We start from the raw sequence: 14,281 nt of genomic DNA, 5'->3' as shown, positions 1-14,281 counted from the left end.
TGAATGTTACCCAGATTTCTGTGTGCTAGAGTGCTGTTTCATTTGATAACAACACATTCCATAGTTTAATTATGCCTTGTACAAAAAAAAAATCTGCCATTCATTCCTGAATATCACAACATTTTATTTCAAGATATGACCCAGAGTTTCTAAGGTTGTGAATGGATAAAAAGCTATCCACATTTTGCACACCATCTATCATATGTAACTTAATAATATTTTTCCCTTGCTTGCCTTATTTTGGAACTTAAAACTTGAGTTTTTGAACTTACCATCTTTCCTTGAAGAATAAACATGCAAGGCCACAATAGTTTCATTCTTTCCATTATCTTTACAAGTTCAGTAATGTCTTTTTTAATACTTTGGTTTGTCAAGCATGTATGAGAAAACAAGTATAAGTATGAATATAACATATAAACATATAATCAGGTATACATATATACATAAGGAATGAGTACAAATAAATGGGAGCAGTAGGACAGGGTGGTAGGCATGCTGGTGCACTTAGGCACGCCCCCTTACAGACCTCATAGGAATGGGGTGAGGTCCATGGTAGATGATACTGTAAATGATACAGATTTTAGATGATGCAGAGTTTAGTCCAGTGGTGGTGAACTATATGTCAAAAATTCATAAATGCCTAATTTGACTGCTGGCAGTGTCACACACACACACACATCAAAGAAAAGAGGAACAATTCTGTACATATTCATTTAAAATTAAGTGCACTTCTCACGCAGAAAAATGCTGATGTCACTCAATCACTGATAGTATGCTCATTTTGGAGACAAATCACAATTGTCTTCTGCACTTGTTTCTTGAAAATGAGTTTTACTGTGCAAACAACTACCCTGTGCAATGGTTAGAAGACAATTGTGCAACTGCTATGTTCCTATTGTATTTTGAAAGTTGGTGTCTCTTTTATGTCACTTCCAGTTACAAATATGAAGATAACATAATGTGATGGTATGGATGATAAGAATACATTTTAAGGTTTGAGTGGTGCAGCTTGTATTTATGTTTGTTCAGTTTCTTTGGGAACTCAGACTGGGAAAATAACTGTTCTTAGGTGTGGTGAATGCTGGTGTGTCACCCAAAACATGATAGTGTATCACTGGTTCACCATCATTGGTTTAGTAACACTTTTTAAATATGAATGGCATTACATTAAAATGTATTGTTAGTCCTTTTTCTAATGTTTACTATGATGAAATTCATTTCCTTCCTTCCTTTTTTGGGGAAATACCACAGTGAATTAACATTTTAATTGTGCTGTTTGTCTTTATATCTCTTTCCTGTTGTACCTACAGTACCTGCTGTATCAATATACATAAGAGTATATAAGTTCGGATATGTAACCATTTCATTGTTATTGTTTCTTCTTTCTACATTTCTGTTGCATCTTCTTCATCTGTGAAATCTTCTTCCAGACTTCCGCCCTGTTTGCTATGAGGAACCACAGCACTGGTGTTCAGTTGCATACTATGAACTTAATAACAGAGTTGGAGAGACCTTTCAGGCCTCTTCCCGAAGTATACTAATAGATGGCTTTACAGATCCTTCAAACAATAAGAACAGATTCTGCCTTGGATTGTTATCTAACGTTAATAGGAACTCTACTATAGAAAACACCAGAAGGCACATAGGAAAAGGTAAAAGCACATTTCTTCTGCAGTAATAAGAAACACTACTTGGAAGCATTTGGATTAAGAAAATTATTGAGTTCAAAACTGTTTTTCTAAAATGTATATACTGGTAGTCCTTGACTTACAACCAGAATGGAGCCCAAACTTCCTGTTGTTAAGTGAGACATTTGTTAAGTGAGTTTTGCCCCATTTTATGATCTTACTTGCCACAATTGTTAAGTGAATCACTGGAGCTAAATTAGTAACACAGTTGTTAAGTGAATCTGACTTCCCTATTGGCTTTGCTTATCAGAAGCTTAGAAAGGTGATCATTAGCCAAGAATGACTAGGTGCTGCCAGCTGTTGTAGAACAGCATACAAGAAGTTTAAGTTCTTGTATTCTTAAGTTAGCAAAATTGCAGGGTGGACCCTTAAACTTTACTTACAACATAGAAAGCCCTTTCAAAAATTGTTACCTGATTATAATGTTTAATACAATTAAACAGGAAGATTAGGATATAGGTCAGGGGTAGGTTCTGGCAGGCACTACTGCCGGTTTGCTTGTGTGAGTGGCTTGTGCATGCACGCTTGATGCGTGCTGCGCGCGCATGCACAGTGCAATTAAAATTGTTCTGCACATGCGCAGAACTGAAAAATAAGATGGTGCCGCCTGGTGAACTTATTCAGGGTCATGGCAGGCCTGGGTCACTGCCGGTTCCAGCGACCCACCACTGATATAGATATACAATTATCACATTAGCTATAATTAACAATTAATATAATTTAATTCAATTTAATCAGTTACTCTTCCTGATATCTCTCTTTTCTGCATTGCCTACTTTGTAGCATAGCATCTAACATATCACCCAATTAATGCGTAAGTTTGGACTCCACTACAAACAAAAATTTAGCTCTTTAGGAAGGTCACTCTGAATGGCTAACAACTTGATAAGTGGCTTTTTTTGTAGTGCAAAAAAAATCAGTGAAATGTTTCCTGACCTTTTGTGCTTTTACTTAGGACATCACAATGCTAGCAAAGTAAGAACAGATTTACATGGAAGAGAGGATGAGGTATGTGAGCAGGAAAAAAATATATTATAGTCACACTTGGGGAAGGAGACAGAGAGTGAGAAAGAGTTTTAACTAACCAGAATTTTTACTAAGCCTAATTTTTGTATAGGGTTTCATAGATAGAAATGGGTTCCATGTAAAAAATATGGCAAGTAGGAGTGCTTTGCCATCCATAGAAGAAATTCCTAAAAAGGCTATCACACAGCTAAAACACATTTTTTAGGATTCAATTTTAAGATTGCTCATCCTGCCAGTTTATGTATATATGTTCTATCATCACATAACAATACCATACTGTTAGCATATCATAAAAAAATAACACATGAATTTTAAAAGAGAGTTACAAGTCTGGCTCTAATCTATGTTGAAGATTAGATTAGATTTTGCTACCTCTTTTCTCTTAAAGGTGTTCATCTGTATTATGTTGGAGGAGAGGTATATGCAGAGTGTGTGAGCGACAGCAGCATTTTTGTACAGAGCCGCAACTGTAACTATCAGCATGGTTTCCACCCAGCCACTGTCTGCAAAATCCCCAGTGGATGCAGCTTGAAGATTTTCAATAACCAACTCTTCGCTCAGTTGCTTGCCCAGTCAGTTAACCATGGCTTCGAGGTGGTGTATGAGCTAACCAAGATGTGCACCATCCGGATGAGCTTTGTTAAAGTAAGAACTTTCTTTGGTTTTGATTATGAAATTAAAAAGGTTTAATACGCCTCTTTGTTGCAAGGACATTTTAAAAGTCACAAAGCCTGGAATGAATTAATGGATGGGAAATGCTAAATTTCATATTTTCATGATACTTCATCATACATAAGAAGTGAAAAATTATCAAAACGATTTGTAATTTGTGACACTATTTTATCACAAGATAAAAAGATTTATCAATTAGGGTTCATCTCACAAGAGGGAATGAAAAAGGATCACTAATTTACTTACACAAAAGATAATTGGAAATCTACTTGCATTGGTCTACTGTTCTGACCCGTGTTCAGGTTTCATTAACAATTATCACCAGGTCCTTTGATTCAGAATCAGACAAATTTGAATTTTGCCTTTCCCAAACCTTCTTCAAGAGGTTTCTTCTAACTCCCTTATTTATGACCATGCTTCTTTGATGACATAACAAAGGGTTTGAGTATATAGGGCCTTCTAACAGACTCAATGAAATATTGCAAAGTTCTTGGGTATTTTACTAAACTAGACTCCTTTGGTACAAAAATAAGTACCATTTTCTTTTGGGCTTACATGAATGACCCATTATTTCTTCCAGATTGTGTAGGAAATTAGAAAAGCCCCAAAACTAAAATCCATATACTGTGGTATATGATCCTCAGAATCTTTGGGTCATGGGATTATCAGAACTGGGGGCGTGCTAAAATAATTTATAAAGACTGCTATACATTCTTTCTTGGGAGTGAAGCCTGCTAAACACAGATTTTTTCCCCCCAAATAATCAAGGTTAAAATACTGCTGATGATTTATTTGTTGTTATAAATAAAAAGCAAATGCCTCCTTTGATGTTTTTTCAGCTGATAGTATTTTTGGTGTATTTAATCAATTTCAGTATTTAATTCAAAAAGAGAAGTGCTTCATTCTTTCAAAAATGTACTTTAACGGAGGCAATGTTAATCACACTTATTTTACATTTTCGTTATATTTGCTCTGACCTTTGCACTCACCAAATATGTTATATGTATCACCCAGTCAAAGTTGTGCATTTTTGTGGTAACTGAAAGTTGGTGGTTGTTTTGGGTTTTTTTTAGGATTGGCCTGCAAAATGCAATCAGGATATCCTTTAGCAGAGGCAAATTGATTTCTGCCTACTTAGTCTGAACTCTGAAAATTCTGGAAACACCATACATTTGCATCTTATGAATAAAACATTTTATACTTTGTAACCTGAAGCTGTTTTTGTTAGTAAACAAAAAGGGAAGGCAAGATGCCTCCCTAAGAATATATGCAATTAAACTTTGATTACATGTCTTCCGAATGCTGGATTTGTATATAATAGGTTTGTTAATGCTAATTTTTTGCACTTGCCTTCTTAGTTTCAGCAGCATAATTTTCTGATAGAGAAAGAACTCTATATTTCTTCTAACTAACTTTATATCTGTACTGGAAGAGAAAGAGTGAATGCAAAATTCTTTCCTTTGACTAAAGCAAAAACAATCCACAATTTCAGCCTCTGGAGACAGTTGTGTTCCTAAGGCAGGGTTCAAAATCAGCAAGGTGGCAGATGAAGCACAATTTTGATATACTGCTGATCTGAGAGTTCTACAACTCTTGAGTCCAGAATTTTACAAGGAGAAAATTGAGCTTAATCCACTCACCCAAAATGAACTCTTAACTAGTCCTGATAAAGACTGCTTCTGTGTTTTTTACTCTACCCCTTTCATTCCATTTGATGGGAAGAGGGACTGGGGAAGAGTGCTTTCAAAATGTTCTTTAAAAGAGAAGCAACACTGACTGAAATATTCATAGGTGGGCTTTGCGAATTCTGGCACATTTTTTTAATATTAGGTGGCAAGTGGATGTGGGTAAGCTTTCTGCTTCATAGCGCAATCTTCTCTCCAGAGGTATGCCCCCGACTGATATCACATTTCATCTAAATCCAAAAGGGAGACACAATACGAATCCCCAATCATTTTAGGTAAGAAAAAGTGCAAAGTAATGAACATTTGGGTATATGTAGAACAGCCATATTCTTCACATTAGCAATAAATTAAGCTCAGATGTTACCAAAATTGTAAAGAATCATAAGGTTTTTTAAAACTCCCAGATCATTTTTGTAGGAGTGGAAAACTTTTGGGAAGCCACAGAAACAATTCGTTTTACGCAAAAGCATGTGTAGGACCCCTTCAGGGATGCAGTCCTTCAAATTTGCATGTTTCTGAAGCCCCCCCCCTTTTTTTACATTGTCATGTTGAAGCATAACAGCAAAGGGAAATATCAGTTGCTGTTACTATAATCTCTACAAAATAGCCTCATGTTTGTAACTCAGAAAAATGTATACCTACTATCTTTTTACTTCAAGTTGGCACATGCATCGTATTTGGGGAAAACATGCTTTTTATAATTATTCTCCTGTGATGCTATTACTGAAGACAAATGGGAAAACTTCTGGATTATATTGAATAATTGGGGGTTTATCTTACGTCTTTTAGAAGGTAAACATTTGAATTGCATTAAAGAGATTTATTAAGAGAAAGATAGTCTCATTTATACATTAACACTCTTATATCAGATTTGTAGCTTTCCTAACTCCCTGGAGGCCAAATCTAATGATACTACGGTGCACTTACTTGGACATACACAGGTATCTGGAAACAGGACTTTTCTGCTTTAGGGTGACTTTTTTCATTCTACTATCTTGTCAATAAACACAAGCTTACCCTCTTCAGTGAAGATGGATTTTTATACCTATTCCTATGCTTTAAATGGATCCACTTTCCTATTCCTGGGTTCTTTTTTTTCATGTCTACTCAACTAGATGGTTGCTCAACACCTTTTTAAAGAAACATATTAATGCACTCCTTCCTTCATAAAGCAAAGGATGAGTCCTTATAGTTCTATTCATTGTCAGAATCACACAATAAGCAGTTTATCAGGCTTTTCATTATTTATTGATTTCCTGATGCTGATATGTTAGAATAGAAATTGTATCATTTTTGAGCAGTTAAGGGCTTTATTAAATCTTTGAATAGCATGCATAGGCCAGACTATAAAGTGTGTAGAATCAGAACAGAATAAGCAAGGTTATAAAACAATTTAAATTAGATTTACATTACAGAGTTGTTTGGAATCGAATGGCATCAAATGAAGTTAATAATTTGATTTTGATGCCAGTTAATTAGTCATAATAATAGTTTTGATTAACAAAAAACCAAACTAGTCATATTGGTTTTTCATGGTTCCCTCAGTTTTAACCTGGAAGAATAGGTTTACACTGAATTTGATTTCTGGAAGAAGTTGGCATATCTAATTAAAATGCCACAAGGGCAATTTACATCGGTCTCTCTCTCATTAATGTCACTCACACTCTTTAGATTTAAGCTTCACTTTGAACCCATAATCAAAGTTTCAAACATTTTGATATATTACATTATATAGACTTACAGTGATAATATTACATCTTCAAAAAGTGCTATAAATGGCAGTATTAGGTGGCTTTGTTTGTATAGAAAAAGAGCTATTGTGACATCAACCTAAAATGATTGTCAAGCCTCCACCAGAGGGAGATGGAAAACCATTTAATGAACCAATAGTTTCACAGCTGTAATTCCATATTAAAGTTTGAGCCATAGTTGATATTTGCTGAAGGATGCAGTATAAATTGTTGAACTAATACTAATGCTGAGATTTGTTTCAAGTCCATATATTTTTATTAGATGTATCTTTTATTTTCCCACTTACAAATAGAAGATAAAAAGTTAAAACATTCCATCATAAATAATATCTAGACAATATAAAATAAGATAGTAATCTGCTTTTAAAACAGCAATAACAATCCTCTCAAGTATTCATGTATATTTTCCCACATAGCCAAGGATATGTGATATTCTCTCATATGGATTTGATTTATTTACATGTGTGAATAGAATTAAAACTCATGGGTTTTTTTAGTAATTAGCTATCCATAATTGCATTATTTATCATGACTTCCAAGGCACAAAAGGTTTTTTTTTTAGGAAAGTTTGAATAAAATCCGTTTAAGTAACAATTTATTTAATGATCATTTATTTGTCTCTTTTGTAGGGCTGGGGAGCAGAATACCATCGCCAGGATGTTACAAGTACTCCATGTTGGATTGAGATCCATCTTCATGGACCTTTGCAGTGGCTAGATAAGGTGCTGACCCAAATGGGTTCCCCACATAATCCAATATCCTCTGTTTCGTAAGAATCATCTCCACACACACTAGGGGACAAATACTGCTTCTGGCCTTAGCTTGTAGAATTCTCCCTTAAATTTCTGTATATAGCTGTAAATATGATTGTAGATATATATAACACACTATTACTGTTTTTCATGCTGTATTACATGTTTTATTAGTTAACAAGATTGCAAAAAGTGCAGTACTTTGTCATTGTGTTCTGTCCAGTAGTGAAACCATAGAAATATGCCTAGCTGCCTATTTTTTTGTATGGAATGAGACCAGTATTGTTTGCACTTTGTGTATGTGTGTGTGTATGCTGATTTCAAATGGAGCAAGTGGTAGCTCTGTTCAGAGCGGCAGTTTATTGATAACATTAAGCAGGTGCTCCTGGAAACTTAGACTATTGTGATTATGGTTCTTCGTTTTGTTCCTGACGTGGATTTCAACATAAAATTATATTGTTTGTAATGACAAGAGTTACATTTTGCAAAAATGAGTCACAATTATAAACTTGCAAATGCAACCTTCTCTAAATACCATCTCTAATCATTGGTTTGAAAAGAAAGCTGAGACTGAATGAGACTCTGCTTCGTAATATTAAAAAACATTATCCAATTCCAAGAATTGTTAAAATATGTTGTTCGGTGATGATGAGGCAGGGTGGGAAGAGGCAATATTAAAGCTGCTATGTTTAATTTTTTAAATTCTGTTCTTTGTAATATCTAGAATGATTTCTACGCAGTTACCAGGGTACTATAATCCTTCACACTTTACAACTGCAATGGAAAGAAAGAAGTATGCAATATATTAATCCAAAGACATTAATACTTGCCCAGAGATTGTATTCAGCGGGTTCTGACCAGTTCTAGAGAACCAGTAGCGGAACCTTTGAGTAGTTCAGAGGACTGAAAACTACCACCTCTGACTGCCCCCTCCCCCTTCTATTCTCTGCCTCTCGAGTCCCAGCTGATTGGGAGGGAATGGAGATTGTACAGTATCCTTCCCTTGCCACGCCCACCAAACCATGCCAGGCCCTCCAAGCCATATCCACAGAACCGGTAGTAACATTTTTTGAATCCCATTGCTCATATATTATGGCAGTGGTTCCCAAACTTGGCAACTTTAAGACTTGTGGACTTCAACTCCCAGAATTCTCCAGCCAGCAGCTGGCTGGAGAATTCTGGGAGTTGAAGTCCACAAGTCTTAAAAGTTGCCAAGTTTGGGAACCACTGTATTATAGTGAAAGTGGCAAGATAGTAAAAGTGGACAGTTGACCAGTGGTAATTGCAATTTGCGTAATACAAATATATGGCTCTATCTTCAGATTCATATGTTGCCAAGCTTCACTCAAACTCCTCAAATTCATCATTTACACAATAAATACTGTATAGCATTTCAGTAAAAATACTACTTCTCTTCCTCCCACATGTCTTAATTATTGGTAAGCATAATAAATGACAGCAATTGTTATCAACAATGAACCTGAGTGGAAGGTAATTAATAAATTGTTAATATGTGCTAGCTTTTGCTTCAGTTTATATATTACTTATTTGATCAGTTACTTTGTATATAATATTGAATGATTTTAAAAATACACTGGAATAGCCAAAAAGTAGTAGTTGCTGCAAAAGTGATCAAGTTTAATACAATTAAATTTAATAACAAACCTGAAAATACATTTGCCAGAAGAGAAAAATCATCTGATAACAGTTTAAATATTTAAGTCTTACAACATCTGTACAGTTTTGCTTATCTGAACATTAGTTTGGTTACGTTTCTTGCCCCTGAATATACTATTACTAAATTAATTTTTTAAAATTATTCTTGCTTTGGGCTCCCCCTGTTCCAATATGATCCTTTGATACATATTGTTAACATGAAGCATGTGATTTAGCAAAAAATAGGTTCGTGACATCAGATTGTACAATCAAAACACCTGAAAGAATAAGAGTGAGATTTAGGTTTCTTGTATGTTTGGATTTCTGAAGGATGTCTTTTGAAGAATTAAAGATTTGACAGGAGATAAGCTTTTGAAAATTGATAAAGACTGTAGTTTCTGTACTATCAGAAATTGTATTATTCGATTGCATTGTTAAAATGTATTAAATATAATTGCACAAAAGGATAGCTTCATAGCACTGCCAAAGTGGGATCCTATAATAACCTGACAGGTAAATATAATTTGTGATTTCTGAACTATAATCAGTTTTATTAGATATATAAAATATTTCTTTTTGCTTACAGATAAATACAAATTTAGGTACAGTTTAAAAAATTAAATTAAGACAATAATAAAATTACAAGAAAGCTACCGTGTTTCCCCGAAAATAAGACAGGGTCTTATTTTCTTTTACATACAAAATATGGCTTGGGCCTTATTATGAGGGGTTTATTGTTTTGGGGTTGCCGGGCAGCTGCTCTCTTGCGAACGGGCTGGCTGGAGGTGGGGGGTTGTCCAGAGGGCTTATTTGCGGGGGATGGCTTATATTTTTGCCCACCAGAAAAATGTGGTGTGGCCTTATTATGAGGACATGTCATAATTTCGGGGAAACACGGTACCAAGGGATGTTCTAGTTCACTTTGCAAGAAAAATAACAAGGGATCAGGTTCTGGATTGCCATTTTAAGTACAGGTTGAAAATGGAAAATATAGATATTATTGTTTTGAAAGAAATTCCAGTCAGGATTTTTGATATCCTGAAGCAGAGAAAAAATTTATTTCTTTGGGATAGATTGGAAAGGGTGATGCTTACTTACTGTGAGCAAAGATTTAGAATGAATTCCACAGAGAAAGCTAAGGATTTTTTGATCAGATATAATTCCAGATCCTTGTGGAAAGTAGGTATAGAAAAGAAGTTAGTGGTTGAGTAAGACCCCCAAAAAGTGTTCAAACAAGACCCTAAAGTTGGCATTGAGGAAAAAGACAGAGAAGAAGAAAGAAAGAAGAAGATGCAGCCAAAGTAGTTGTACAGGAATCTATTATGGTGCTTAAAGATGGAGATTAAGTCTTATCACATAGATTATTAAGCAAATGCTCCGTCTAAGTGTAAACAATTATTTCACTATTTCAGGAAACTTAATCGGACATAGTCTGTATTCAAGAAACACATATTAAGAAACAAGACAAGAAATATTTATAAATAAACAATTAGGAGAAGAATTTATATCAGCTGATGTAAAAAAGATTAATGCAGTTGCTTTATATATAAAACCCCAATTCAAACCTAAACTACTTATAGCAGATGATCGTGGTAGATTTATAGCAGTGAAAATAGAAATTAATGGAATTAAAACAATAGTGGTGGATGTGTACGGGCCAAATGATGGTAGAAGCAATTTTTTTGATCATCTTAATGGATCAATTGCTGCCTTTTTTGTATGGAAGGGATAAAACTGATTTAGAAAAACGGGGGAAATATATTTGTCATAAGCTGCCTTTGCATCACATACTGAACCACAAACTAGCCAGTAATATTTAGCCTAGTGAATAATGCAAACCTAGCCCACCTGTCCAATTTAGTTTAATGAATTATGTAAATACAAGAAATTTGGTTGAGTAAACTATGGGTAACTTTACCTCAGTGTTATGTGGGAACACAGTCATAAAGTAATCAGTGAATAATATATGTTGGGATATGCATTCATAGTAGTTCCTTTATTCATTTGTGAACAATACATTTATAAACATATCAAACAGTGGTGTTTCAAATAAAAATCTCAGTGACATCTACTGCAGTGTGATATTTTCAACCAATGTGGTTTAAATTCTTATTAATGTATGATTATTATGCCTATAAGCCTGGAGTGGTAGAATATGAACTAATAAAAAGGGGGGGGACAATCGCTAAAATATCAGAATACAGCCTATGTAAAAGAACTGTCCTAGGAATTTGTAAATCTAGAGCTCTCAGCCCTGAAACATGGGTAAATACAACACATACTGTACAGAAAAATATTGACAGCTAAATTGTATTTGGAAAAATAATCATGATTACTTCTTTCAGAATTCAGCTAAGACCGCCTGCATAAAAACGATTCCTTTAGATAGATTTTTCTGTGTGCAATCGTTTTTGTACAACTATTAAAATTTGTAAATTTAAAGCTATTAAATGTGTTCATAAATATGCTATGCTTTGAAATAGTCTACAGGAAAATTTAAGTTATTTGGTAGAAAAACCATTTATCACCAACTAAGTTTAGGGGGGAAACATTTCTTAAAACTGCTATATGTGTTGAGAATTCAAAACGCATTCACAACCTTCTGGAGGACAATCTGAAAGCAGTTAAGAAGCTGTATGATATTCAAGACTGCTTCATAGAACACCAAATGGTTTGTTATTTATTGTATGCAGGCCAACGATTTCCTTATTAATAAATGTATAGGGAAAAAATTGAGATCAGTTTTATTGCTTAAAAATTGAAACTTATTAATGATTCTGAGGCTTTTTTATAAACTGTTTATTGTCAGGATTATTTCCATTACCTGCTGATGGAGGAAGTAAACCTATTATTCATGAATGATCCAGATGGTGATACCAAAGCAGCTCTCAACATGAAGGAGCAATTTGGTACATTGTGTATGGGGAAACAATCCAATACTACAGTTAAAAGAAATCGAAACTTATAAAAAGGCAGTTATAAATAAGGTAGTTGATGCTCCAATATAGTACAAGATTGAGATTGGAATAGTTTTATTTAAAACCAGATGAAAAGAAAGATATTTTCTCCCACTTGTCTTATTTATTGGTGTGATTTCTTTCTGATTGGTTGCAGTAGAGCTGCATAAATTCTCCCCTGCCCAGGGAACAATTGATCAGGAACATTAAAAAGCACATGGATCCTACAGATCTAAACCATAACCCAATAACATTAGAATTGTAGCATTAAATAATCCACATAGTTTCTGCTGCAGCTATAAGCAAGTTACCATTGTAATTCTACTTGGATTTTTTTGAAAGTGTGCTTCAGAGCACTGAATGATCACTGCAACACTATATTGCAGCCTAAAAAAATCTGGTTAACATTACACTTCTCTGATTCATTTAAGTCTGGATACTTGATAACTATCTACAGAACTATACATAACAGCTATCTCTATCAGTAGGTTGACCTGTTGAAAGAATAGTTAGGACTGTATTGGTATGTCCAAATAAAATGTGTGTGTAAAAGTAGGGAAGACCAGAGACTCCCTTAAAACACATTAAAATTTATAAACAAAGATTTCAACCTAGATTCATAAATTGAAATTTGAAAAGTAGAATATGGGAAATTAATAGTGACTTATTTGAGTGGATTGAATATTATATGTCATACTTTCCCCACAAAATTTCTAAGTACCAGCATATGTAAACATCCAAGCATCCGATTATAGCAATCAATGATCTGAATAATAGGTGGTTTTTCCCACATATATTCAAGGATCCATGTCATGCAAAACCACATCAAGGACTTTCAACATCTAGATACGTTTTTGCCTTGAGGTTGTTGTAACATGGTCTTGTAGAGGAAATTAATATCAGCCTATTGCTTTGAAAGCACAGAGCACTCTGTGATTGTTTCCAATCCGATGGCATCATCTGCTCCTTTGTGGGAAGATGGAGTCTATTCGATTGATATGTCTGCAGCAACTGATGGGTCTGATAGAAATCAACAAGGAGCTTGGCATTTTCAATGGGGACTAGATGGATAGGCCAGGCATTAGAAAGGGCGGACTTGGATTATATTGCCAATATGTGACTTCTTCTAGTGCAGCAATCCTAGGATGTGCTGTGGATTGCTAAGAGCAAACGGATGAAGCACAAGATAAGTTATGCCCTTACCTGGATCCTGAGGCCATGCACATGGTCACTTTGGGTTGGATTACTGCAACATGCTGTACATGGAGCTATCCTTGGAGAGTATTTGAAAGCTGCAACTGGTGAATACCTTTAGGGCTGCATTGGTTACCAGTCTGCTTCTGGGTCCAATGCAAGGTGTTGTCTGTTACCTTTAAAACAGTACATCACATGGATCCAGGATATCTGAGGAACCATCTCTCCCCAATGGGGTAAGAACATGGAGTAAATATTTGGGATGCTCTAATGAAGATAAGGGCAATAAAATATCAATATTCCTCTATCCTTATTGCATCTGCTGACAGTTGTCAGCAGCTCTCTTTAGGGTGTGACCTGATCCCTTTTTGTATCTATCTCAAGTACAGTTTTTGAGTTAATGGGAGTATTTCATGAAAATCTAAGACCAACTAGCTCTTTAATTTCCTATTTATTGGCTTCCTGGAAGTTCTTTTTTTGTAGCTTACAGGTAGCCCTCGACTTACAACTGGTCACTTTTCAAAGATACAACAGATCTCCGAGTGCTTCTTACTAGATTCCAAAGTTCCAATAGCTGCCTGACTCCCATAGTCATATGACTCATGTCAGGCACTTGGCAACTAGCCCACTTACAGCATCCCATGGTCACATAACCAACTCTTACAATGGTTTTGCTGAAAACCAGCATTTACTCCTAGTTTTCAGCAAAACTGACTCAGAGAACCATTGGTTTGCTCATTAACTGCAATGGTCACTTTACAATCATGGCGTTCGCTGGAAAATGGTAAAATCATGTTGACCAAGTAGATTGACCTATTTTATGACTGTTATAATGGCAGTGATGGGCAGACTCCATTATGATCATACGTCAACCTCTAATGGCTTGGTCTTGTTTCTTAA

The 14,281-nt window shown here is 35.0% G+C and overlaps 1 protein-coding gene across 3 annotated transcripts in view; it reads left to right on the top strand.

Annotated features, from left to right (window-relative positions):
* SMAD9 (SMAD family member 9) overlaps nucleotides 1–11,700 on the top strand; it is a 41,351-nt gene extending 29,651 nt beyond the window's left edge. For 2 of the 3 annotated variants that reach the window (XM_087721303.1, XM_087721302.1), the window contains 3 exons: nucleotides 1,431–1,652; nucleotides 3,103–3,359; nucleotides 7,452–8,106. In XM_087721303.1, the coding sequence (XP_087577429.1) occupies nucleotides 1,431–1,652; nucleotides 3,103–3,359; nucleotides 7,452–7,595 (623 nt within the window). In that variant the 3' untranslated portion in view covers nucleotides 7,596–8,106. Of the gene's footprint in view, nucleotides 1–1,430; nucleotides 1,653–3,102; nucleotides 3,360–7,451; nucleotides 8,107–8,896 lie in introns of those variants that run through there. The other variant, XM_087721304.1, reaches the window with a different exon arrangement.
* Nucleotides 11,701–14,281: the final 2,581 nt, after the last annotated feature.

This window comes from Thamnophis sirtalis, unplaced genomic scaffold, assembly GCF_051295495.1.
Source record: "Thamnophis sirtalis isolate CommonGarterSnake01/CBP01778 unplaced genomic scaffold, rThaSir2_p1.2 scaffold_8, whole genome shotgun sequence".
Lineage (NCBI taxonomy): Eukaryota > Metazoa > Chordata > Lepidosauria > Squamata > Natricidae > Thamnophis > Thamnophis sirtalis.
Note: the sequence above shows the minus strand (reverse complement) of the source record. Positions and strands in the feature narration are given on the sequence as shown.